Source organism: Alosa sapidissima, chromosome 17 (assembly GCF_018492685.1).
Source record: "Alosa sapidissima isolate fAloSap1 chromosome 17, fAloSap1.pri, whole genome shotgun sequence".
Taxonomy (NCBI): Eukaryota; Metazoa; Chordata; class Actinopteri; order Clupeiformes; family Clupeidae; genus Alosa; species Alosa sapidissima.
This window is the reverse complement of record NC_055973.1, coordinates 15,334,236-15,361,470: the sequence shown is the minus strand read 5'-3', so window position 1 is coordinate 15,361,470 and position 27,235 is coordinate 15,334,236. Positions and strand designations below refer to the sequence as shown.

Here is a 27,235-nt window from a genome sequence, read left to right as displayed (position 1 = left end):
TACTAAACTTTCATCTGTTTTGCTGTTACACGCATACACCATTCATACAGTGACTTCAAAATTCATTGTTAATGATTTTATTGTCATTAAAAACCCTGTTTTGCTCTGACACATGGTGGAGTGGTGCAGTTCATCATATGGCGTGACACCATGTCATTTGGTGTGACATTAAATAAGGTCACAAAAAAGACTTTATAATTGAAAAATCATTAAAACATCAATAGCACACAAAGGAAATGGTATCTGCAAGAACCTCAAGAATTTTGAGTGAGTTCTTACAAGAAATATTAGAATTCAGCTAAAATATCTGGTTACACTTAGGAGCATTCTCCACCTTGACAAAATAACTTGTTAAATTTTAGGTTTTTCTTCTAAATATTCACAAGAAATGTTGCATATCAAAGCAAACGTGATTAAAATGTACAGTGACATACATTTTCATAAATTCTAATTTTCATTTTATTTCAAATTATTTTCACGTCACACCATATGACAATTTTAGGCACTAACATGACAAATTGACATAAATATATATTTCACTTTTTAAAAAAAAAAAAAAAAAATTATATTAGTCAAGTTTAGAGATACAGCAACACATATAAACACTTTTTAGGGATGATATTTGAAGTTTTTTTTTTATTCCTTTTTTCAAGCTTATTTGTCATCCACCCACGTGCCAAGTTTGGGGTAAGGAGGTTTTACATTTGGTTAGGGGGACTGATTTGTATCCTAATTTAGAGTAATGAGCAAGAGTATACAGGAGGCCAACAAGGTGTGAGCAGTGCCCGAGACCTGCTTCACTGGCACAGCTGGTTTGTTGAATCCGCTGATCAATTCAACCTGAAAATAAATAAATATATATATATATATATATTTAAAACTTGTTTATGGCTAAGTCTTTATGCAAAGCCTGTTGCTCAGACCACACAAAGTGTTAAGTTCGTCTAGGGAAAAAATATATAGTATGCTAATTTGACATCATTAGCCTGTACCCTGTAAGCTGGCTCATTTTTAAACATACTGGGATGCCTTCGCCCTGACCCTGACAATATTGGCATTAGTCCCACCCTCCTCAACCCTGACTGAAAGCAGAACATAACTTGCATTAGTAGACAACTTCGCCTTTGTTAAATCTCCGCGAAAATAAGCCAATAAAATGAAAGGATAAACAGGGAGATAAATTAAGCTACGACGTGGGTTGCACAAAAAAAAAACATAAACTATAACCTAGTTTGGTTAGTAAGACAGCCTGGCTAACGGAGTATTCCACTGTGACACAAGAAGTTTACATCTCTGTCGGCAGTTTAAGGCTAATGGTAACATTACGTTACCTAGAGCTCAAAATTCAATAGTATATCCACGTGAAACGGTCTCACTGGCTACTAAAATCATGATGGTTTAAATACAAGCCTGAGTTGTTCTGAGGAGAAATGACAGACAAGGCCGTGCCTTAATACAGGTTTATCGGTGCAACCCAGTTAATAAATAAAGTGGTATTAAGTTAGCAGTTAGCCATATCGTCTTACCTTTAACATCGTGGATATAACGTTCAATCCAGTTGCTGTGTATCCTTTTTTTCTTAATTCATTTAGGGGTGCTGACCTGTTCATCTGTCCATGTTTCGATTTCTTGGCGTGTCAAGGCTGGTAGATAGGTTACGTTTTTGGACCATCTTGCCATAATTGGGCTAATCACAAACACCGGACAGCTGACAGTTTTTGAGCTATTTGTTTGGACTTCCCCAGAGGATTCCCACCCAAGTGGCAACATTCTAATCTGAACAATGAAGCCTACCCAGAAGTTCGAAAAACTGCAATACATCGAAAATCCGCTAGGGACTGGTCCCAAAAGCGAGCAAATGTCCATAGACTCCCATGTTAAAATGTCCGTTTTCACAGCGTAAATACATGTTTTTAAAGCCTGGTCCCATGGACTTTTATTGTACTTTTCGGTAGTTTCCCAGTGCCTGACAACTGTGAGGGGGGTGAATTTTTTCTAACTCATTAGTTTAGATCACATTTAGATATAAAATATATGAATAATTAAGGGCGTGGTCGGCTTGATTGACGGCTGACGTCGAGGCATACAGCAGCAGACGTTGCCAGCTGAGTGGAAACCCTGAAACTTTGACGTCTCAGCCATGATTATACACAAAGTTACCACATCCTTTCTGAACATCTTTATTCAAAAAGCTGACATAAAATGGTTTGCTAAGCTATTTATTGAAGCCTACTAACCGACACTTTCAGAAGACTTCGTTCCAGTTTTTTCAGGTAAGTGACATTCATTCCACTACTATTTCACGTAGCACTAGATGTTAGCATTATTTAGCATCGAGTGGGCACTAACGTTAGGCTACGTTAGCGTCATATCGCCTCAAATAAGTTAATGTCGAAAATGATGACCGAATGGCAGAAGCACACACATACATTTAGTTAACTTGAATAAAGTTAACGTTAGTGAAAACCATTGTGCTCCCGTTATGAGTTAGCTTAACGTTGGTCATACTAGCCAGGTGTGAGTCAATGAACAGACAGCTCTAAAGTTAACGTTAGTTCACAAACATACTGGGGCAACAAAGCATGTTCTCGTCAAAAAACCTTTTGTAAATACGCTCTGTGGGAATGCTTAGTCCATTGACAATTTATACAGTCTTTGGGTTGTCACATTTAAGATAAAAAAAACTTCAGCCGAAGCATTAAAAGGCTTGTTGTCGGCTAGCTGAGGCAAAATTGTGAACCGCTATGAACCATTGACCGTATACTTTGAACATGGAGCTGTGATAACAAGCGATAGTTATAACTGACGTTTGAAACTCTTATTGATGCCATTTATTTGTTAAACACAAATGTGAACGAACACTTCTTGTCTATGCAAAGTTTCCCTGTAGGTAATCCAGACAGGCTGGGTGCTGGAGAGGGCTCTGGACTCCTAACTTCAATTCTCGTCTGTGCAGTCGACACTCGGAAGCATCACTTCAGCACTGATTCCATGGTACTTTGACATTTTTCATACATTTAATTGGAGCAACCTACTGGTTGTATATTCCAGACATCGTTACCATATACTGAACAAACATGAATGCATTTCAGACATTTAGAGTGGCCTTTTATTTTGAGCAGTCCAGGGCACATCTGTGCAATAACTATCAAAATAATTTATCATTAGCATCTTTTGATAAGTCACACACGGAAAGTAGTTGCATTATGCCTTCAAATCAGCAGGTTTTGGTTGGATACAGATTGCATAATTAAACAATATGGCACCAGTGGCTGGCTATTGTTTGACTGGACCTTGGCCTAACTGTTAATAACTACCTCAATAGGGTGTACATGTAGATATGAGCTTACACTGTTTCACTGAAAACACAAAAATACAAGAAATATTTATTCTACATTACTTTAAAGGTGTCATTCACTGAGAACTCGTTTAATACTTGTTACTTTCGAAATACTATAGCTCACTCCAAGTTGCATATGCATGGTGCACGTGAAAATGATCTTCTACCCCCATTGCCCGCATTAGCCAATGAAAGAAAATACACGGAAAAACAAGCGAATGAGAAAAAGCCCTTCCCAATGATGCCGAAGGGAAACTGGTTATTCATGAACTCGCCCACCTTGGCTTGTGACCGCCCACAGGAAGACAGTATTGATTTCGTGGCTAGGAGGTAGCAGAGCTACAGAGCTAATCTCTGCAGAGAAGCTAAGCGAACAGCTACTTGCTAACATGGCGGCGGAACACATTCGTGCTCGTTTTATCTGTGGCAATAAGACATCAACATTGCATTTCTTGCCCAAGAAAGAAGAGTCAAGGACTAAATGGTTAGAATTTATCTTCGGAACACCACCAGCGAAGTATAGCCCTAATTTAGTTCTGTGTTCAAATCATTTTGACCACAGTGACTTTTACAACTTCGGTGCCTACAGTAGTGGTTTTGCATCGAAGTTGTTATTAAAACCTGGATCTGTACCATCACAACGATCGAGCACAAGCACACAGGGGGTAAGTAAAAACAAACTTTTCTACCTAAGGTTTTTGTTACTAAATAGCATGTTCATATTCTTCACGTTAGCATGCATGAAATGGGCACGAGCTAGGCTGTCACTCATAGAAAACAACCCACCTAACGTTACCGAGAGATTTAGCTTGTTGAACCTATAATCTTCTAACCTAAGCTAAAGCGTACCTCTCGGCAAAATGCATTCTAGAGTGCTTTTGTGAAAGTACCCGAGTCAAACTTTAGTTTAAAGGCAGAATTACACTTGTCCATTGTCGTTCACTAAAAGAACAACTACTTGGTTTTTCTGCTCGAAAGGAGTGAGCTGTCCAAAACCTCTCTTTTTAGTAAACTATGTGTACACAAACAATGTTCTCAATGCTCGAGTTGATGTGTAGAGACACTGATCATACTTCGATCAAAGTTTCATGTTGTGTCAAGCCTTCTTAGTGTTTTAAAAATAGCGATTTTGACGCGATCAAAACTGTAGTGGCTATTCAAAAGGCCATTTGACCAGAAAACGACAACACTGGGAAGCTGAAAAGTGGTGCTTCCCTTCTGACGTAATTATGCTTTTAAACGAAAGTTTGACTCGGGTACATTGCATTCACAAAAACACCCTAGGATGCATTTTGACGAGATTTACGCTTAGTCTGAACAAGGAAACTATACACGTGCACCATTAGGCTAAGTTGCTATCACTAGAGCTCAGGTATTTACACTTCAGTCTACTTTATGTCTTCTAGTCATTATTACATTGGCCTTTGTACATTAATGTTTTGTTTGATTACTTGCTTACGTAGTGTTTGTCTTCCAGAGCACATCACAGACATTGGTGACAACCCCCATTCATACCAGCACCCAAACAGACCCACCTAGCTGTGCATGTCGGGCTACACAGCTTTCTATGGGTACATTAGGTCATCACGTTAGAAGCAAAGGTTTGTGATCCGACTCTTTTTCAATTTCTGTTGTGCTAGTTTCTAGAACACTTTTTATAGTAAAGCAGGTGCTTATGTGCTTGTCAATGTTTGGGAAAGTCAATTGCATTACAAATAGGAATGATATTCCTGAATGTCTTCTTTTTGTGGGTGTGCTACTTGTTACATCATACATCTTATCACAGTCACTGAAATCTTTTTGTTTCCATTGGGCCATTACGGTTTTGTGTGATCTATTGAATGTCCTGTGTCCTATTAATACTGTATCTTGTAACTTGACAGTAATACACATTCATTTACTTCAGGTACCCAAACAGAATCCTTTATGAGAACTGCGAGTATTGCCACAAGTACCTCTGATGCACCATGGGGCCCTGCTACCTCTACGCCCATCAAGGCTGTTCACCCAAGGCCAGCAAAAAGACCTCGGGTTGATGAAGAGGAGGAGGAGGAAAGTGACATCTCCACAATTTTACCTGAACCCCATGACTCCACGTATGATCCAGCACAGTCAATCAGCAATGTAACAGAAGCATCACAGCCCACGTATGTGTTTTGAGCTGTCATTTCATCTAAATGACAATGTTTCTGTTGATAAATATCTTTGTGTTAATACTTTGCTTGTTAAACTAACATTGTGGATGTCTATAATGCCATTTGTCTCAAACAGTGATACGTCTTCAACTGGATACAAAGACTCCAAGTACATAGTATTTGAGAAGAACCTTTTGAAACGTGTCCAGACTGTCGCCGGTTGTCGGATGTGAGGACCTACAGACAGGGAACATTTTTGGCCATCGACCAAAAATGCCATCACTGCCAGTTTTCCAGGCAATGGAAGAGCCAGCCAGCGATTGGAAGCTCCCCTGTAGGCAACATAATACTGTCTGCTGCCATATATTTCACCGGCTCCTCATATTTCCAAGTGCAAAAGGTATAGTACACTCCACAGTTTATCCCAATGTTTACTATCCAACCAGATTGAACAGTATTTATCGGGTCCTGGTCAGAAGCAGGGTCTGCTGGATAGCAAGCAAATGGCCCTGCTCACTTAAGATGTAAGGCTCTTGATGCTTCTTCCCCATTTTCACAACTTTATCTGGCCCTAGTCACACGTTTCCCCTGCCCCACTTTCTCAAGTTTACCTGGCCATAGTCACACCTGTCCCCCCCCCACTTTCACAACTTTACCTGGCCCTAGTAACACGTTTCCCCTGCCCCACTTCCTCGACTTTACCTGGCACTACTCTATAGTGGAGACACAACAGTTACATTACAAAGTGCCTCCAACAGGCAATGAGCCAACATGAACTCAGATGACCCACACCTAATTTACATTTGAAGGTTCTCACCTGTACTATTCATGCTGACCCTTAGAGGCTGGAAATGATTTTGGAAGTTATTATTGCCAACCAACACGCCTGGCCCGATACAGTGCTTTACAATGTACTCATGCATGATTTTTTTTAATTTGTAGATATTTCAAGCCATGCATCTGCAAAACATCAGCTACTCAGCATTCCGTAGGCATGCAAGCAGTTATCTGGAAACAGCTGTGATCCACCAATGGCACCAGTACCAAGAAGCAGAATTTGAGTTCTTGAGTCAGAGGAAAGTCAAGATTGGAGGGGACATGCGAGCAGATTCACCGGGTAAGCTTCCGCTTTTTATTAGACGAAACATATTCTATTATGACAGACCGTGGTGTAACACACAAAATTAAAAAAAAAAAATAATAATAATATGACCTACTTCTAATAGAACTATTGTGTATTTGCAGGTCACTCTGCCAAATATGGAAGTTACAGTTTGATGAATCTGGAGACCAACAGCATTATTGACATTCAACTAGTCCAGGTGAGTGGATTCACAGATGTAAATAGTTATCAATGTTACACAATGCACAGTTTATCGGTGTCTCTTTATCTTTCTTTCTCACAGACAAATACCAGTCCACCATAATTGTATACACACATCAAAACTTGACTTTCAACAATTCCTACAACTTGTATGCCCTTTGTGTTTTGTTTACAGAGCAATGAGGTTGGCGGGAGCCACAACATGGAGAAAGAGGGACTCAAAAGAAGCCTACAGCTTTTGGAGTCCAAGGGTGTGGCAGTCGATTACATTGTCACTGACCGTCATCCACAGATACAAAAATATCTCCGTGAGCAAAAGATAACACACTACTATGATGTCTGGCATTTGGAAAAAGGTTATTGTCTTACTTTGGTTCAACATAGAATTTCAACACTGCAACATGGCATTGCATTGCGATAACAATATCCCTGTACCAATATTAGGAGTTAATGTTTAGATGCACACACATCATGTTTTTCATCACAGTAAGTCAACTCATTTTGTGATCACCAGGTCTATCTAAGAAACTGGGAAAAGTGGCTAAAGAGAAGGACTGCGAGGTGGTCAAGAAGTGGCAGCGTGGAATCAGCAACCATGTTTATTGGTGTGCAACATCCTCATCCTCAGGGCCAGAGAAAGTCGCCAAATGGACATCTGTGGTAAACCACATGCAAAACAAACATACCCACGACAATCCTCTCTTCCCACAATGCCAACATCCAGTCCGCCGGAGCAGAGATCGCAAGAAGTGGTTTCAACCAGGTGTGTAGCTGTCTGTTGTACTCAATGTTTTGTGACAACATAAGTTTTGAATACTTATTTACTTTGTGCTTCATGTCTCTAGGTTCCAAAGCCCTCTACAAAGTGGAGAAGATCCTAACAAATAAGAGGGTCCTCAGTGATGTTGAGAGGCTAAGCTCACGGTACCAGACCTCAACTCTGGAGGCATTCCACAGTGTAATCTTGCGCTTCACACCCAAAAGTGTGGTCTTTCCTTTCATTGGGATGTTGTGCAGGTATGTTGTCACATCTACATTAACCACTATGTGTAAAGTGATTTTGCAAGAAATGCTTACAGTTAAGAGAAAAAGTAATCATCTGCACTGATCAATTACTATCAAATTTGATGTTGTTGGTTTGGAAGTAACCAATATTGGTAGGATAGTGATTTGTCATTACAGCCTATTTTGTTTTTTAGACTATATCTGGCAGCAATGCACTTCAATGAAAACGCTGGCCGCACTCAGGCAAGAACAACTTCAGGGAAACTGAGGTACAGCTTACATTTCCCAAAAGCCAAAAAGGGAGTTTACTGGCACACTGTGAAGCCAGTAAAATCACCGCCAACACACTGTAAGTAACTCAAACAAACTATTTATTGCCATTCTTGAAAGACAAATAAAACTGTTTAATATCGAGGAGACATTATGTACATATTTACATTGAACATTTTCTTCCAGGCTACGTCCACAACCTGATTGCTGGGGTGTTTGAAGAGATAGTCCCCAACCCCCTGCCTTACATGGAGGAGCTCCAAAAAATCCCTGTTCCTGATGCCCTGTCCTCAGCATTCTACCATCCTCCACTGACAGAAGCTGTGGCTGCATACACATCTCGCTTTAGGCAAGGGCAGCCCTAAAGCCGACATATTGGCCTTCTGTGTCTGGGAACTCTCTTCGGATCCGTAGGACAACACAAGCCGGAATAACAACTCGGACTTTTCTACCTAAATAACCCCAGCACCAGCTGACAAAGGATCTGTAGGCCAGATGTCTGCATCGCCTGGCAAAAAAAGACATTGTATATTCTGTACATAGTTTGGATATTCTTCTTTTGTGTTTGCATTATTTTATTAGACTTGAAAATTACTGTATGTAAATAAAATAAGCTATTTGTTGAAAATGGACCCGTTTTTTCTATATTGGCTTTAGGAGTTTCATCAGGTTGTTTTCTTTCTTTTAGGCTAAAGATGGTTTATCTTACCTTTCATATCCTCTCTCTCGCAGGGGGCCATAGTCGGCTCTATAAATATTTAGTGCATTTTGAAGGGAGTATATGTTGAGGCAGACTGGTTCTAATCCTGGGTGGAGGGTCATACAGGCAACAGGGGTACCGGTGTCGCCCATTCTTCTAACCACCTGAGCAGTCATACATGAATGTAAACAATTTGAGTAACCTATGCCAACAAACTTGTAAACAATTTGAGTAACCTATGCCAACAAACTTATATCAACCAAAGCCATGCCATAGTTCTCATTACAATAAGAATCTCCTTGCAGCACGCATGTGTGTGACACGTGAAAACAAAATGAGTAACCTTTGTCAACAAACTTGCATCAACCAACGCCAGTTATATCATTACCGGAGGAGTCTCCTTGCAGCACAGATTCTCTGCTTCCGTGGGCATTCTGTCGCAATTCCCGCAAGTACACCTGACAAAATATAGGTCGGTAGGTGTGTTTGTTTAGAACATTTAGATATTTGGTGACCTATGATCAAATGGTCTTTGATAGATGGTATCCTGGAGTTCAAGCCGTAGCTAGCATAGGATTAGCAAGCGAGGTCAGTGGCTGAACTGCATTTAGCAGGGTGCTAACCCTTTGTTGTGAGGTGAAATATCTACGAGGAAGGTTGCAAAGACTGTTGATAGTGTAAAAAAAGTCTTTATTTTATAACGTTTCCAAATGTTCATTACAACTTGAAAGCATGATGATCGCCACAAACGTTCACCTCTTTTAGAAGACAATGTAAGTTGACATACAAAAATATTACCATTCTGAAACGTTCATCGACAAACGATCAGGAAGCGGGTCTTCTGCTATCTCTTCTTCCTCCTCGGATTCGGGATCAAATGCATAAGGCTGTATCTCAGAAGACATTTTCGACTCGATTTTTAGCCATAAACTGTAAAAGTTTTAGGACTGTAAAGTTGTATGGGGCGGAAGCAGATAGAATCCTCGATTGCACTACTCACTGGATTGCACTACGCACTGGAGGGAGCGTCACAGTGCTGTTAGCCAATCAGAGGTGAATTCATTAGCATGTCGTTAATATTCATGACTAGAGGCGAAATCCAGTCGTTCCTCCGCGCCCACCTTCCCTACCAAGCTAGAACAGCATGAAACAGACGCAGGACAGCATTTTTTTCACCAAAACCGGCTCACAGGGCATACATCAATACTACAGACCACTGCAAAATTAATGAAAAAACGATGAGATGAGACCTTTAAATACACCACATTTGTTTTTGCTTATTGCCCGCATAAACAGGGCATGTGCAATAGTTGAATACGCGTGTCCTGTCCCCATTCAGCTAAGTGTTCTGTGAGTTTGTTGTTCATTATAAATATTGGGAGTGAGTCTGCAAATCTTACTTCGTTGTTGTCATATATTGCCTCCACAGTCTATGATTACCACATAAAAAATATTTTTTTTAGCTTAATTTGTGAGCACTTGTTCATAGTTTACAGTAAGTTCAAGGATGTGACATATACCAATATTTCTGTTTTCAGATCTGGAACATTTTGAAATCCTACCAGATGGGGCAGAAGTCATTGAGCAGTGGCAGCTTCTGATTTCAAGGACTTGACACCTTTATTTACAACATTTGCATCTGTGTCTTTAAAGTGATCTAATATGTATTGACTATGTACTAGCTTAGTACATATTAGTTTTTGTTATTTTAGTTTCACAAATTCAGTGGTTACCTGTAATGCTCAAGATATACAAGTAAAAAAATCACCTTTACTTCTGCATCTGGGTCTTCAATTCAACCTACTGACTGAAGCTGACGGATTTGTATAAATGTTTGTATAAATGAAAGCACAGGCAAATTGGTTTGGCATGAGTTTTAATGTAATTCACAGTTCAGAAAAGTTCCATAAACATTTCCAAGTGCAAGTTCAGTGCCATCAACAGTAAGTTTGCTTTCTGATATTTAAAGAACAGAAATGGGTTTGGCATAAGTAAAGGGGTAGGTGTAACAGTCCATCAATAGACATAAAGTGAAATGTACTGTATAGTCTCAATGGGTTCAATATCACCACACCCCAGCCAAACCACTTCACCTGGACCTCTAGTCCCAGGTTAGAGCCCGTGGACCTCCTTGCCGCCTCCTCCCCATGGGGAACTGCCAAAATAGAAAGGTAAACTTTTCATTAGTACCTATATATCTTACAAGATAATACAATAATGCAAACCAACACTACTTGTTGTAATCAACAAAAGTACTATTGTGCGATTTGAAATGGGTCTTCAGTGACAAACTACACTAATATTGGCATTGTTATGCCAAACACCGGACACTGTAACTGGATTTAACGTTTTGATAATAGCCTGACAAGAAGGGGAAATAAGGCAAGCTAACCGAACATGAACGCTGGATCGTGAAATGGCCACCGATGAGAAGTTTCAATGTCATCTTAGACCAAGCTACCACTGACAACTTTAGAGCAATATAGCGATTTCAAAACGTGATATTAAGAGTTAATCAAAATTAATTCATGATGTACAAGTTAACTAATACCCTACTACGATTTTGTTATCAATTCACACCACACGTTGACAGAATACAGCGAGCTGGCTGATGTTATCGTAAATTAATTAACATTACAATGATGGCTGCCACTGAGGATATGAGATGCTAACGTTAATCACAAAACAATAAAGGCAGATACATTTTTGTCAGTATGAGTTGCTGAACCTGTAACGCTAAACTGCTAAATTACTCTACGTTATTTTACCGTAACTTCAGCAAGGGAGGGATAGCTAACGTTAGTTTATTTTACCTAGAAGCTAGAATCTGCAAACTCAACTCTTCATTCTCAACTTTTCAACCGTTCACCCGAATACCTTTCAGCATACAAAATTAAAAAGTGTCTGAACATGGCATTAAGAAACATACATGAACTTCACGTTAGCAGATCAAACTTACCAGCAAATTATGTTACAGCAACGTCTGTGCCAGTCCATCTTGCAGGCCTAATAGCTTAGCTGAGGCTGCTCGGCTGACGACGAGGAAGGGTTCACCGGCTTGCTCAGGAGGTGGGCGGGGTTAGGATTTCCCAAGGTTTTCCAAGATGGCGCCGCCCATACCCCCCATAAACGGCTTCATAACCTTTTTTTTTTTTTTTTTTAATTGCAAAAATACCCGTTACATGTTATAGCAAACCATCACTTCATATACTGTTCAACATGTATATTCAATAACATACCATTCATACATACGAAACATACAAAACACACAGTAAAACTTATTGCCAGGGGGTAAATATCTAATTAAAAACATTAAAAACATCACAAACAGTAATAGTTTTAAAAGCTTTTGCTTTCGTAGAAAATCTAATTGAACATATGTATTGTTTAAACTCGTTTCTGAAAGCAATGAAGCACGGTGTTTTCCCTAGGAATTTATTTTTGTGAATATAAAACTTTGCCATAATAATTAGCAGATCAATTAAAAAAAGGCTGTTCGAGTTACGTTCATCAACTGCAAGTCCAAATAGCACATTTTTCCAGAATAATTCAAAGTTTTTGTCAATGTTATTCACTACAAAAAGGCACAGATCACGCCAGAACTCTTTAACAATGGGGCATTCCCAGAACAAGTGTACCATAGTTTCAGGACATCTTCCACAGAAGCTGCAATTCACATCTATATCTTTTTTGAATCTTTTTTCAATATATACTTTAGTCGGGTAAACTCTATGAATAATCTTAAAGGACACTTCTTTAACCTTGTTTGTTATTAGATAGCGATTAGGTAGGAGCCAGACTTTCTTCCATGCAACATCATCTACAAAATTAGACCAGAAAGCAATTACATATGGTATTGAGGTAACCTCTCTCTGAAGAAGAGCTCTTATACATCTGTTGTTACCAGAGAAACATATTTTACCTACAGACATACGTGATGGAGATAACAAGGACATTCGTACAGGATCTACTCTTGGTTGTGCTTTAAAAAGCATACAGACTCCGGAAGGTATGGCACCAAATACTTTGGCATAGTCTCCTGGCGTCACAGGGATACCATATTCTGAAAGAAAGTCTTTATAGGAAAAGAGGATACCTTCTCTATTAAATAACTGATCTACCCATATTATATTACTATCAAACCAATGTTTTAGGAAGAGAGATTTATGCTTGTATAGAATGTCCTTGTTATTCCATAAGTAATAGCTGTGAGGAGAAAAATTGTGTTTGTAGATGAGAGACCATGCTAGGAAAGCCTGGCGATGGAAAGCAGATAATTTCACAGGGACTTTATTAATGTTATAGTTACAAACCAGGAAAAATCTTAAACCACCCATTTGAGATAGCAAATGTTGCGGAATGATATTCCATATAGAGGAGGGATTTCTAAAAAATTGTTTCAGCCAATTCAGCTTAAACATATTATTCAGGGTACAAAAATCCAAAAAATTAAGTCCTCCGTTTTCATATGAATTCATAACAACCGTTTTCTTTAAATAATGAGTCCTATTTTTCCATAAAAAATTGAAGAGCATATTGTCAATCTCTTTTAAAAGTTTGTCGTCAAGATGTAAAGCTAAGGCTGCATAAGTCAGTCTGGAGAGCCCTTCTGCCTTAGTACCCTACCTCTTAATGAGAGGTCTCTTAGGAGCCAAAAATTAAAACGTTTTTGAGCTTTAAATAGGATAGGCTTGAAGTTCAAAGATGACCTCCTTTGCTGGTTCTTTGTTATTACTATTCCTAAATAAGATACTTCGCTTTTTATCAGAATGCCGTGTAGGGTAGATTCGGAACACTCCTTGATTGCCATAAGCTCACACTTATTTATGTTCAAGTATAGGCCTGATGCTTTAGAAAATAGTTTGATTGCCTCAAGCGCAACAGAGATTTGGGCATCATCCTGTAGGAAAAGTGTAGTGTCATCTGCTAGTTGGGTGATAACCAGTTCCCTATTAATCAAAGATATTCCCTTTACTGGGCTAGTTTTAATGTGGTCTGCAAGAAGCTGAGCCACGATCAAGAAGAGATATGCACTGGCCGGGCAACCCTGTTGCAAGCCTCTGGATATATTAAACCTCTGAGAGGTACCACTCGCCAATTTAATGGAGCTGTTACTGTTTTTATAGAGGGTTTTTATTGCAGTGGTAAAATAGTTGCCAAAACCAAATTTCTGAAGAGACTGAAAAATAAACGGGTGCTCTATCGTATCAAATGCCTTACGAAAGTCTAGAAAGAGTATAAATCCATTATCATCAATCAGCTCGGGGTAATCAATAATGTCTAGGACTAATCTTATGTTATTTGTTATGTGTCTATTTGGCATGAACCCAGATTGTGTTTCCTCAATAATTGAATTCAAAACACTCTTGAGTCTTCTAGCAAATAAAAGAGCAAATATCTTGTAATCATTATTGAGTAAGCAAATCGGTCGCCAATTTTCAATACACAAACAATCTTTGTTGGGCTTTAGAATTAGGGTGATTAGACCTTGAGTCATAGTAGTTGGGAGATGTTCTTTTTTAATACACTCTACCAGAACCTCGTACAAAAAGGGAGCTAGGTCGTCGCTAAATTCTTTGTAGAATTCAGAAACAAGCCCATCCGTTCCTGGCGATTTATTATTCTTCAGTAGAGCGATCATTGTTTTAATCTCCTCTAAGGTGATTGGTGCGTCACAAAATTCCATATTACTATGATCAATAGGATTGACTGTTAAGGAGTTCAAAAAAGTATCAGCTGACTCTTGACAAAAGTCAGATGTATATAGCTTTTTATAAAAATTGCTGCAGTAACTGGCGATCATGTTATGGTCATCAGTAGTAGTCCCATTAATGTTAAGTTTATTAATTGTGTTATTATTTGAACGATGTTTTTCTAGATAAAAAAAAAGTGTGAATTCTGTTCCCCTTCCGAGCCACTTTGTTCTAGATCTAATGAATGCACCTTTTGCTTTTCTGCTGTATAACTCATCTAGTTTTGTTTACAAGTTATTTAAGTTCAATTTGTCCTGTTCTGTCAGTTCACTCGGGCTTTTCTGCAATAACTGATTCCTGATATTATATCAGTTTCTTCAGCTCTCCTGGATTTGGCTTGTAGTGCACCAAACTTTCTGAAATATTTGCCTAATTCAAATTGTAATAATTCCCAGTTATTTCCAAATGATTTTTCATCTTTTGCTTTGGCCCATCAGTGTGATATTAATCTAGAGACTTCATTTCTCACATCTTCATTTTCTAGCAGTGAACTATTCAGTTTCCATGTTGACTTTGCATGAGGCCCATTGTTTGATGATGACAACTTGAACTTAATAAGTATGGCTTTATGATCTGTAAGTGGAGTAGGTAGAATGTCTACATCAATATCATCTTTATCAATACTTCTTGAGATCAGCCAGAAGTCTATCCTTGACTGACTTGAACCAGTTTTATTGCTCCAAGTGAAAGACCTACTATTAGGGTGTTTCGCTCTCCAGATATCAATTAGACCAAATCTATCCATAAAGGCTTGGAAATTAGCATTGGGCCTATATGACTGACTAGGAGGCCATTTATCTATACTACCATCTAAAATATTATTAAAATCTCCAAGACACAAGCTGGCATTTGGAAATTGCATTAGCCATCCTGACAATATGCTCTCAATAGTTAAAAAAAGATTATCATATTCCGTTTTAGTATTATAACCATAAATGTTACCTATAATGATAATTGCATCGTTATATCTAATAATTTGGCAAATAAAGTGTCCATCATCACATTCCGTAAGTAATATATCTCCATTAAACCTATTCTTCAAAGTAGCTACCCCAGCTGATCGTTCTGTACCATGAGCGAGCCATATAGTGTCTCCCCATTGAGCTTTCCAAAAGTTAGTGTCGTTAGTAATCGAGTGAGATTCTTGTGCAAAAAAAGAATCGGACCTAAACTGCTTGGCAAAAAGAAATAGAGCTTTACGTTTTACATTGTTATGTAACCCCCTGGCATTAAGAGAAACAAAAGATAAATCTGACAGATTAAGGAACAAATAATATTAAACGAGTAACCGTTAAGGTTGGTTTGTACACAAAACTGAGATTAACTTAAGTGCAAACACATCAACGAGATCAGCACAAACTTGAAATGTCAATACTGCATATATGACTGAACCTTTTAAGACATTAACGCTAGTCAGCATGACTAATTTGACATAAAAACGATGTTTAACCAAATGTGAACAAATACATTATAACCGAGACTGGGGTCGCTTCTACTCGGGTGTGTCGTGTTCCACACTCCCGCATGTAGGCTAAGCTAGTACCTGTAGCGAAATGAGCGCCAAAATTGGTCTTCTATTCTCTGGGGCAGTGGATCGTCTGATGAAAAATTAAGAAAAAGTTAAAAGTCAACCTGAGAGAAAATAATAACTCATTAACGTTAGTCCCCTCCCGAGCAGTCACTCCGGAGCGATTTCCACCCCATTGATGAATCCTCTTCCACCTACAAAGTAGGCTATTTTGTTCTCCTCGCGCGCCTTCTTGATTCTTGGCTATAGCTTGTCTCTGTTTTCACGGTCTTCCTTTGACAAGTCCTCCGTGAAGCGCAGACTCTTGCTCTGAAGATAAGCGTTGTTCTTTGCAGCCTTCCAAACCGCCTCTCTGTGTCGCCGATTGACAAATCTGAAGATGATACCACGGGGGTTCTGGTCGTTCTGGCGCCGTTTGCCCAGACGATGAGCGACATCAATGACAGCGGGGAACACATCCTTCTCGGTCGGCAGTACCTCCTGGCACACAGCAATCACCACTGCACGTACATCCTCGTTCACATCTTCTGGCACTCCATGAAGCTTTAAATTCCATCGTCGCCCGTAGGTCTCCAGGTCAGACACACGTCGGCTGCAGATCGCCACACTCTCCTCACTTTTGTCTATTCTTTTCTCAATGCAGTTCATCTTTAGCTTCATGCCTTTCACCTCAGTCTGGATATCCTTCACCATACTCTCCAGTGCATCACTTCTGGTGTTGATTAGGTTGGCCAGTATTTGGACAGCACCATCAGTCGGCAGAGCTGCAGCTGCACTAACTTCGTGGTCCATAGAAACGTTCGGTTTTTTAGACAGCGGAGGCTTGGATGGCGACATACCGTTAACAGGCAGACTGGGAAACTCCTCATTGCTAACGAACGTTCTAGCTAGCATGTAGTTAGCATGGTCGCTAGCTTTACCGTCGTGGTTATTATCGTTCTTTCTTTTTGGTTTTACGTCTGTCATTCTTCACAAATGGAGTTAGTTTGTTTTTTTTCCAACACTTCACCGACTAATTACTGACTAAACATCTCAATTTAAGTCGTCAATATGCGTTCTGTGGTAATTAGTGCTGAGAGCTCGATGACTTTCCGACTTATCACGCCGCCATCTTGCCGGCTCAAACGGCTTCATAACCGTTCTTCAGAAAATCTATGGGTGACGTCACAGACGCTTTGTCCATATTTTTTACAGTCTAGGAAAGTGAAAACCAGCGCCCCAAGTGGTTGCGTTCCTATCGAAGAGCAGCTCCAATGTTAAGTCCCATAGACCTATTTTTTTTAAAAATACTGTGAAGCCAAATCAGCGATCTTATCCACCAAAAATATTTTTCAGTGTCTATACAGTAATAATCTTCTAACTGTGAAAATGTCAGACCATATTTTGCCTTAATTAAAAAAATCGAAATTGCTCCTTTTGTTTCATAAACGAACTACAAAAAAGCCACGTGACTTTACCTGTCGACGTTACTCACGGTAGCATGGTTTGTTTATTAGCCTGGTTAGCATTGCCACTTAACACTTACTGCCAGCTCTTCATGTGAGTAGAAGCACAACACCAGTTATCCAGACATAAAGGTTATCACCACGCGGTTTACATCACCTTCCGTTATTACAAAAATATGTAAGCCAGTTAAGCAAATTGCTGTATTGATCAGTTAGAGATTAAGCGCCCAAACCTGTGACGTCACATGCAACTGTAGTTTGTTATCACCATGTTACGACAAAAACTCAAAACAATTCAACTGATCCTAAAAATAAGGTATGACCATTTGAAGCAATAGAGGTGACCCCAGTGCCTAACATATGGAAGGCATTAAATTAAGATCCCAATGTGCACCGAGATATATTTTTTCTAAAAAAAAATCCCATCCCCTCCGCTAAACTCTAGGAACGCAACCACTAGATGGCGATGAGATTACTTTCCCTCCCTATGTTCCCACCCTGAGCATGACGTCATAGAAAGATGGCCGCCGTGTGAATATGGTGAATTGTTTCACCAAGAAACTCTATCCTCTATCACAGTGATTCCCAACCGGGGGTACGCGTACCCCTAGTGGTACGCGAGCACACTGCAGGGGGTACGTGGAAATTCCAAGGTGATAAGTAGGCCTAATAATCCCGTCAAAAATGATAGTGCATCAGTTTCCCCAGGGAGACAAGTCTGTGGCACAACCGCGCCAAAATCACACAATCAAAACCAAGGGGGCAGGCGAATTCCCGGAAGTAGAAGAATCGACGTAGGCTGGAGGGACCACCTCTCTGCTAACTCCCATAGAAGTCCATTCATTCTAGGGTTTTTTTTAAATACCATAACTTCATATAACATATATCCTGTGCCGATATTGTAGCTTCTGTGTAATCTACATAAACACTACAAAGGCAAAACAGACTCCATTACCTCGTCCGTAACGTTGGTTACCCGTAAGAAGAATGGTTAGCTTGTTCGGTTGGAGGGAAGCTAGCTTTGACGTAATCTCTCTTTCGCACAGTAGGGAGATAACCGTATTGTTTGGATAAGAAGCTCAGTCCACCTTACTGTCTATGAGGTAACTCATAAGCATACACGACCGTATGTTAAGGTAAAGCATTACACAGAGACAACCTAATAATAATAAAAAAAGTAAACCTAATTTTTTTTTAAATACGGCACTAATCATTTCAGAGGTTTTCAATGGATTGACCATAGGTCGGAAAAGTGGAAAGAAGATTAGCTTCAAGGCTAGGCCTATAACTTTTTTGTTTTGTTTTAGCATGACTGTTTTTGAAGATGATCATGTATGGTAGCTTCAACATTAACACGACTTGGTGAGAATTATAATAATACATAAATAAATGTTTAACTTAGATGACTTTGAAGGCGAAGGAAGTGTGAGAAGAATTTCTGTGTATCCATCATATGAGTTATAAGATTCAGTTCGATGGCTAACGTCACGAAGTTAAGTGCGAGTCTGCTACTGGGGGGACCAACTGAAAAATCGTTCTATTTGACTCAGTGCCCCCCCATTGAAAACGACGGAGTCTGTTGGTCCATTTCTTTTACTGTCTATGATCAAAACAGCTGCTTACCTGCAGCCAGAAAAATACTGGTAAGCTATGGATAAATGGCTGAAACGTCCGCTTATTCTTGATTCAGGTCAGAGTTCAGAGGAGCCCACCGAGAAATGCAAGAAAGAGGCCAAACTGAAACCAAGGCAGTACAGTGAAAAATATATATTATATGGATTCATTTCTACTTCTGCGGACCCACCGCAGCCTCAGTGCTTCTTTTGCGGTCCTGGCTAATAGTGCGATGAAGCCAGCCCATTTACAGCGACACCAGAGCACCAAACACTCGGGAAGTGTCGATAAAAGTGAAGAATTTTACCGACGAAAGCTGTCAGAATTTAAGTCGGGTCAGACTGTAATGATGAAAGCCACGAGTGTGTCAGTCAAAGCACTCGAGGCATCTTACGCAGTGTCCCTACTTGTGGCTAAATAAAAAAAGCCTCACTCAATTGTTGAAGAACTCGTTCTCCCTGCAGCGACTGCTTTGGCTGAAATTATGATAGACAAGAAAGCAGCCGACGCACTCAAGAAAGTTCCCCTGTCGAATAACACCGTATCCCGTCGAATCAATGACATATCTGTTAATATTATTGGACAAGTGGTGAACAAAATCAAACTAGCCGGTCAGTTCGCTTTGCAGCTGGATGAAATGACCGATGTGAGTGGAGAAGCGCAGCTCCTGTCCATCGTGCGTTACAAAGATGTGTCGGACATAAAGTAAAATAAAATGTGCTCGTTTATGTTATACTTTTGAATTATCATTAGCACGTATGAGTGAGGGGGTACTCATGGTATGACAAAAAGGCTCAGGGGGTACACAAGACAAAAAAGGTTGGGAACCACTGCTCTATCAGAGTGGTTGCCAAGCAACGCCTAGACTCATTCATAACTTCAAAGACTGGAACTAATCAGTTTTAGGCTAAATTAATTTGGTAAACAGGACTGAAAAGTGGAAGGGTAATATGAAATTCATATGTATGTTATTACTGCTGTCATGCTGTACCGCAAACGACATCGCCAGTTATTTGGCAGAACTGGATGTCTGTTTAGTTAATACAGAAGCCGCTCTGCTAAAGTAATGGCATAAATGCATTAGAGCATAATCATCGCCTCCTTGAGGAACATTTACGTCTACTAATGACTATGGCTGACATTTTGAGTCAGGTAAGTTAACACTGTAGCTAATAGGATAATTACATTAGCTACACCCAAACATTGTGTTGATAAACGTTTGTGTACAACCTCCTACATGAAATAATAACCGAAATGATGAATGGAGTGAAGGAAATGTTTACTCAGGCAGATGTCATTCTCCACCCCCAAACAACTTCTTCCAATGTAGGCCTACTATTACAACAAACGGGTGGACGTCCAAGGTATGGTGCCTATGGCCATGCAGTTTGTTCGGTGTACTGTAATGATAACGTCGTTAGCGTTATAATCTACACAGATATCAAACATTCTGGTCTGGCATACATATATGTGACATTGCTGGCATAATTTAGAGGTAACGTTAGCCTAGCAATGTAGCCTAAACTTTGGCATTAGCATAATTAGATACAAAAATAAAACACCCGCAGGTAGATGTGAGCCCAGGTCAACCATTTAAAGAAGCATTTTGCAACATTTTGGTTAAAAGGTCCAGTATGTTGGAAATAATGGAAAATAAACTGTAACCATTCCAAAAATTATCACCATATGTTGTCAGAGAGTGAGGAAACACGATGAATTGAAGTAATGGCTTATTTGACAACATTACTCTAACCCGTGAAACCCCGTAAAACCCATGAAAAAAAATCAGTTACGGGGCGGAATCTCTTGGAATTTTCGTTTATGTTTTGAACGATTAATTCTAGAATAGCGTATTAATAATGGGCTAGCGCGTCCTCCTATTTGGGTTGCCAAATTAGCAAAGGCCAACTGTCAACAGCTGTCAGTTGTAGTCATGAACGCCTACAAGAGGCAGGCAAATTTCCAAAATTAAAACAAGAAACAAATTAAGTGGACATCGGAGGAGCTTCCTGAGATGGTGACGTCTTCGTCAAACGAAGAATATCAAGTCTGACGCAGAGCTGGCCATATTTCTCCACAACAGGTAGCCTATGCTAAACTTCATCTGCATCGCTAAATTCATATGTTACGTTGGTTAGAGAGGTATTTTTTGTTTTCACTGTTTCCGTAATGTGTAGCTGGGTCATGGTTGGAGAAACGTTAAAGTGTAACAGAGGTAGTTTTCCCTCTACCACGTTCTCTGCGTTGTGTTGTGTATAATAAGAGACGCCACAACCGACCTGGTCTTTGACTCTTTTACTGAAATATAAGACAAAACAAACACATCAGACAGGGAGCGAGCCAGTCGCATCAAAGCTCCTCTGCCTCAGGACAGTAGCAAAAGAGAGGCGTGCGGCAAGACTACGAGACACGCAGTTAACAGCGTTGCCACAAAAGTACATGTGAATAGACAATAACAAAAGTACATTAAACAAACATGGCATACCTGAAATATAAGACAAAACAAACACATCAGACGGGGAGCGAGCCAGTCGCATCACAGCTCCTGCCAATCAAACAGGTAAACCACGTTTAAATGCATTCAGTCAATTCACCAGTATGAAAGTCTGTAAGCTAACTAGTTAACGTCGCTACACCTGCAGCCACGTTAGCAGACTGTAGCATGTAGAACTGAGGTAATGTACATTGTGTAACGAGCTAACATAAAAACAGTGATTAAATAAACATAACTCGTAAGGTGTGCAACACCAGAAAACAGTTCTATGTGAAAAATGCACCATACAAGTAACCATAAAAGCATAAATAAAAGATATGATGTATTGTATGCAAGACTCCACATACCTCTGCCTCAGGACAGTAGCAAAAGAGGCAGAGGAGGGGGCTACATGAACACTTAAGGGGTCTTCAGCGTGGGAACCGACCCCTGCCACACCCAAGCCACACCCCCCTACAACCTACTGTACCTCAGAGGCGTGGGAAACTACAATAGAACTTGTAGAAACGATGGGGGAATTCAGGGAAGCATAATTAACCCTGCTACACTAGCAGCTGCAGGTCAACTAATGTTAGCTAAGTCTTCATTACATCTGGCAACCCAGAAGAGGCTCGCGTCTGGTAGTCTTGAGAACGTTCACCAGTGTTTTGATTTTGGCCAACAGAACGTTCGGTAACAATCCTACAAATCGCACCTTTAAGGACAGGACCATCTATGTTCGTCCAACCACATCCATCCAGTCCGTCCAACCGGTATGACAACATAAAGCATCTGCATAATCCCAACATTTATGTAATTTACAATAATAACTAGTAACAACAATAACCACAACTGTATTGCTAGAAGATTATTGTATTTTATTGTATTGCATTTATAATCTGTATTATCCTCCTGAGAACCTGCGTGACTATCCAGACAAATAGAATATATTTTCATTGTTACTCTACTTTGTTCTTCTTTTAAGGAGGAAAGTAATGACTCAGGAGAAACCACTTCAGATGATCCAGAACGCGGCGGCGCGCCTGGTCTACAACCAACCCAAAAGGGCACATGTTACCCCGCTGCTCATCCAGCTATATACACTGGCTACCTATGGCGGCCCGCATCAAATTCAAGTCTCTAACGCTTGCCTACAAAGTAGTCTCCGGCTCTGCTCCCACCTACTTGAATGCCCTCATACAGACTTACACTACCTCCAGACCGCTGCGCTCCTCTGACGAACGACGTCTAGCTCTACCACCGGTACGCTCAAGCCAATCCAAACTTTTCTCATCTGTTGTTCCTCGTTGGTGGAACACACTGCCAGTTCTTACAAGGGCAGGGACATCCTTTTCCACTTTCAAAAAGCTCCTGAAGACCCAGCTCTTTAGAGAACATCTACTCTCATAGCAACACTTACAACAAGTCTTACTGATCCTAGCACTCACCAGCCGTTTTAAACTGACAAGTAACTGTTAAAAACAGCACTCACCGACGCACTTATTCTTACTGTACTCTAATGTTTTTTTAAACTGTCCTAAAATTGTGAGAATTGTTCTAAAACTTACTGTTTACCATGTTGTTAGTCGCTTTGGTTAAAAAGCGTCAGCCAAATGTAATGTAATGTAATGTAATGTAATGTAATTAGGCTAGGGTACTGACATCTGTCCATCATTCCACCAAAGTTCAATAGGCCAGTGTTGGGGGTAACGTGTTACTGTAATTTCGTTACTTTATTGGGAAACGAAGTAGTCTAAAGGTAACACATTACAATTTAAATTTCAGTAATTCGTTATAGTTACTGAATAACTGTAACGTCCATTCCTGCATTAGGCCTACTCACAATATCTAGCCTATTGACATGGTTTCCATGATTGTTTTTAAAATATTAAATATTATAAATAAATATAATCTCCCCTACGGAAATCAAAACGGTGGCTTGTGCAAGAACTTCATGCAGACTACAACTGGCGCGGTGTAGCCTACACAACTTTGTTCAAAATTGATGCATTCAAATTGACTTTGCAAAAGTTAGAATGCCTATTTATCACAACGTTGTCAGTCGCGTTGTCAATCGCAAACTTATTCAAACGACTACGGAATTAACTGTAGCTTAATTTGTGGAGGTCGAAGAGATTAAAGCACCTGTTTGACATAGGCTACGCGTAGCCACGGGCTGGCCTCCTTGTCAGTCTTGCCCGTCCGATTAGAGGGCTTTCCTTTGTATACGCTCATCAAAGACGCGCAAGTCAGCACTGCGCTGAGAGCTCAATAAATCAGTCAAATCGCGGCCACAGCCCTGTTTATTTGTCAGGTGTGATGAAATGCGTTCATATTCCAATTTTTATGTCATAAACGTTGCATGCCTATGGAAAGGTTTTGTGGTAGGATTGTCCAATGGTCAAGCTGTGCGGCTTCAATTTGTGTTTTAATTTATGCGACGCACCGATGCTGGGTTCATCAGTTTTGCGCAAGTTTAAAACGTTTAGCCGACTGCGCAATTTCTCATTTTCGTTCTATAAGTTCCACTTTTCATGTCATGAATATAACATGCCTATGATAAGGCTTTGCAGTTGTACAATATGGTCAATCTATTGTCTCAATTGTGTTTCATGTGACGCGCGCACCGATGCTGGGTTCATGCACTTGGCCAGCCTAGAACAGGAACATTTTGGAGAGGGAATGAGAGAATGAACGCACGCAAGAAACACTTTTTAATTAAACGTAGCCTAATTTACAAAGACATGTTTTAATTTGGCTCCAGCCTGTATATAGGCTAATGATTTTTAAAACGAACTTCTGTGGTCATATGCATTTCACATAGGCAAGCAGGACAATTTGGGAGTTTTTTGGGAGTAATAATTAGTGCACTGTAAAAAATAATAAGTAATGGTTACTTGAAAAAAGGGTGGAAACTCGTTGCCTTAAATAAGTTAAGTAAACAAAACTTTTCTCTTCCAAGTTATGTTTACTTGATGTCTACAAGTAATGCTTACTTAGAAGAAGTTATCCTTACTTAAGACTTTAAAGTTCTGGTTACTTACTTCCAACTAGTAAAGTTTACTTCATGCCCTCGAGTAAAGCTTACTTGAAACGAAGTTGTATTTACTACTGTTAAATGAGTTACCCTTACTTTGAGTTGTAAAGGGTACTTTATGTTGGACAGTAAAGTTTACTTGCAGAATATACACAAATAGTTGGCACTATTAGATTAGATAACTTTATTGTCATTTTGCAGAGTACAAGTACAAAGACAACAAAATGCAGTTTGCATCTAACTAGAAGTGAAAAAAAAGCAGAAAAATGCAATGTGATATACAAAGACAGGTGGTGCATAGACAGGATAAGAAATATGCGGTGTAAACAGTAGTATACAGTTGGTTTACAGAAGGTGGTTTAGAGTAATATAAATTAGGTATAAATATGTGCAGTGTATTAGCAGAATAAATATGGATATTCGGTATGAACCATATAGACATATATGTACAGTATACAGCTATGTGCAGTGTGGTAACAGTACTGTAGTGCAGAAACAGTAACATTATAACAGTAGTAAGAATACGTGTATGTGCAGGATGAATAGTATGAAGAGCAGTAGAAAATGCCATGTATAAGTGTAATTACAGTATGTACATTTGTAAATAAATAGAACACTATGGGTGGGATAGGGCAATTGTCCGCGGGGGGTGGGTGTCCCCCGTCAAGGTTTCCATGGTCATGGTGGACACCTCAACAGGCACAGGCAAGGAGGCATCGGGCGGGGGCTTAGTTGGTTGGTTGTCACCGGGATGCAGAGCTAGAGTTCAGTAGGGTGACAGCCGCAGGGAAGAAGCTTCCTCTGAACCTGCTGGTTTGGGTGCAGGGAGACCTGTAACGCCTCCCAGAGGGGAGTGGGGTGAACAGTCTTTGATGATGCTGCGCGCCTTACGCAAGCATCACTTGCCCTGGATGGCCTTGATGGAGGGGAGTGAGGAACCGGTGATGCGTTGGCCAGTTTTCACCACCCTCTGCAGTTTTTTTCGGTCGTATTCTGGTGTAACCTCCATGTTTCAATCAGTAGTGTTTGAGCAACTGACCTCTGACTTCACATCCAAACAAGCACAACTTACATGTCCAGTTCATTGCTCTGCATTTTCAGTTTTCCAACTGCAAAAAGAAAAAGAGGGCAAAATTATTATCAATATGCATCTATTGGCCATGTTTAACTAAAACAGATGATTAAGTTTCACATTAAATGTTAAATTAAATTATTTCTCCAGAGACCTAATTAATACTGTTAAGCTAAAAATATTATGATTTGGCAACTTAATTTTCTCTATTGCTTCAGGCCTAGTACATTTATCACAATAGAATTTAAAATGTCAATCATACGTTGGAATTATATGACGCCATTTTGCACCTCAATAACGGCACATTCGTTCAAATTCCACACACTGCAACCTAAGTCCTCTTGCTAAATCACAACGAAAGATTTTAGATAAAAGACCATGGCTTTCTCAGTCAGTAAGGTTATGAGTCCAATTATCCTAATTGTTTTATCAATACAGTAGGAATATCGACGTAAACCATACACAGTTTAATCTGTACACGTTTTGAATCAACTTAGCATGCTAGCAAGCGTTTCTCATGAGAAATGGCTAACGTTAGAACTAAACTTCATTAAGAGAGCTCATGAAGACAACTGCTATTGGCAAATTTATACAGCCTAGTTCTAGACCCCAGGCGCCACCACTTCCTCATAACTTCGATAACAAAAAATATCAAAGGGCTTGAATACCTAGAATATTTGTTTTCTGCTCTGCATGGTCTGAGGCAGTGTTAACTCGCATAGCTGCTATCAGTTAGCTGCAAATAGCGCATATATCGGCCACTTAGCAAGTTGAACTTAACATTACCCCAGCTGTTAATGAAACCGAATGTACAGTTTTGCACAAATGCTGTTAGTTGAACCTATACTGTAAACATTTGACACATTAATACATACTGTAAACTTACCGGATAGAGCAAAGTCACTGGTGAAGCTGCGTTACACTCCCATCCCAAAAGTCAGCCACACCGTAACACTGCCGACCGTTGGCTGTGGAATCCAGAATGCTCCCTCTGCTAACTGTGCGCGTGTGCACTGCGTGAGTCCAGTTTACTCAGGTCTGCGTTGTGAAGCTTACTCGTGTATCTCAAGTTTTAGACCCCATTGTTGCAAGTTCGGCACATTACTAATGTTACTCTAGTAAGAACACTAGGTCAGCCTATAGTAAGTAAAGTATACTTGTGTTACTGCAGTAAGATGTAGTGTTATTTTTTACAGTGTGTCAAGCACGGTTGTGTTTAGCTTAGGCCAACTATTTGCATTTATTTAAGTTACATCAGACGCTTGAGTGAAATCTTGACCTTATTAGTGATTGATAATAATAGCCTATGCCTATGCTCTGTGTTTAAGCAGGCCGTGAACAAAGGGTTAACGTATAGCCTACAGGTAGAAAAAAGAACAATGGTGATAATATAACCAAAGATCCTTGATTACTAGCAAGATAGAGCAACGTAATTCGTTACTATGGGAGCAAAACGGGACAGTTCCGGTCTGCATAAGTGAGAGTGTCACCCTACGTCACTAAATAAACTTTCTCTCTTAATAAGCAATAACAACAGAT

General features: G+C 39.8%; 1 protein-coding gene and 3 long non-coding RNA genes across 5 annotated transcripts; 2 read left to right on the top strand and 2 right to left on the bottom strand.

The window, feature by feature from the left end:
- Window positions 1–563: 563 nt before the first annotated feature.
- Window positions 564–1,822, bottom strand: LOC121688210. The gene is made up of 2 exons (XR_006024526.1): window positions 1,527–1,822; window positions 564–840 (listed from the first exon to the last, which is right to left on the bottom strand). It is a non-coding gene; the product is annotated as an uncharacterized LOC121688210 (long non-coding RNA).
- LOC121688208 lies at window positions 1,794–10,601 on the top strand. Its single transcript, XR_006024524.1, has 3 exons — window positions 1,794–2,273; window positions 2,880–2,994; window positions 10,313–10,601. It is a non-coding gene; the product is annotated as an uncharacterized LOC121688208 (long non-coding RNA).
- Window positions 3,407–8,605, top strand: LOC121688194. Of its 2 annotated transcripts, XM_042067641.1 has the most exons (11): window positions 3,407–4,005; window positions 4,818–4,941; window positions 5,247–5,487; window positions 5,612–5,875; window positions 6,418–6,592; window positions 6,721–6,797; window positions 6,975–7,155; window positions 7,314–7,562; window positions 7,645–7,816; window positions 7,999–8,153; window positions 8,261–8,605. In XM_042067641.1, the coding sequence occupies exons 5-11, from the start codon at window positions 6,430–6,432 to the stop codon at window positions 8,437–8,439; spliced, it is 1,176 nt and encodes a 391-aa protein (XP_041923575.1). In that variant the 5' UTR covers window positions 3,407–4,005; window positions 4,818–4,941; window positions 5,247–5,487; window positions 5,612–5,875; window positions 6,418–6,429; the 3' UTR covers window positions 8,440–8,605. The 2 variants fall into 2 exon arrangements, with proteins under 2 accessions (XP_041923575.1, XP_041923574.1); XM_042067640.1 differs by lacking the exon at window positions 3,407–4,005 and having other exon boundaries at window positions 4,428–4,941.
- A 15,019-nt stretch (window positions 10,602–25,620) lies between the features above and the next one.
- On the bottom strand, window positions 25,621–26,892 carry LOC121688207. The gene is made up of 2 exons (XR_006024523.1): window positions 26,583–26,892; window positions 25,621–25,733 (listed from the first exon to the last, which is right to left on the bottom strand). It is a non-coding gene; the product is annotated as an uncharacterized LOC121688207 (long non-coding RNA).
- Between the last annotated feature and the right edge of the window lie 343 nt (window positions 26,893–27,235).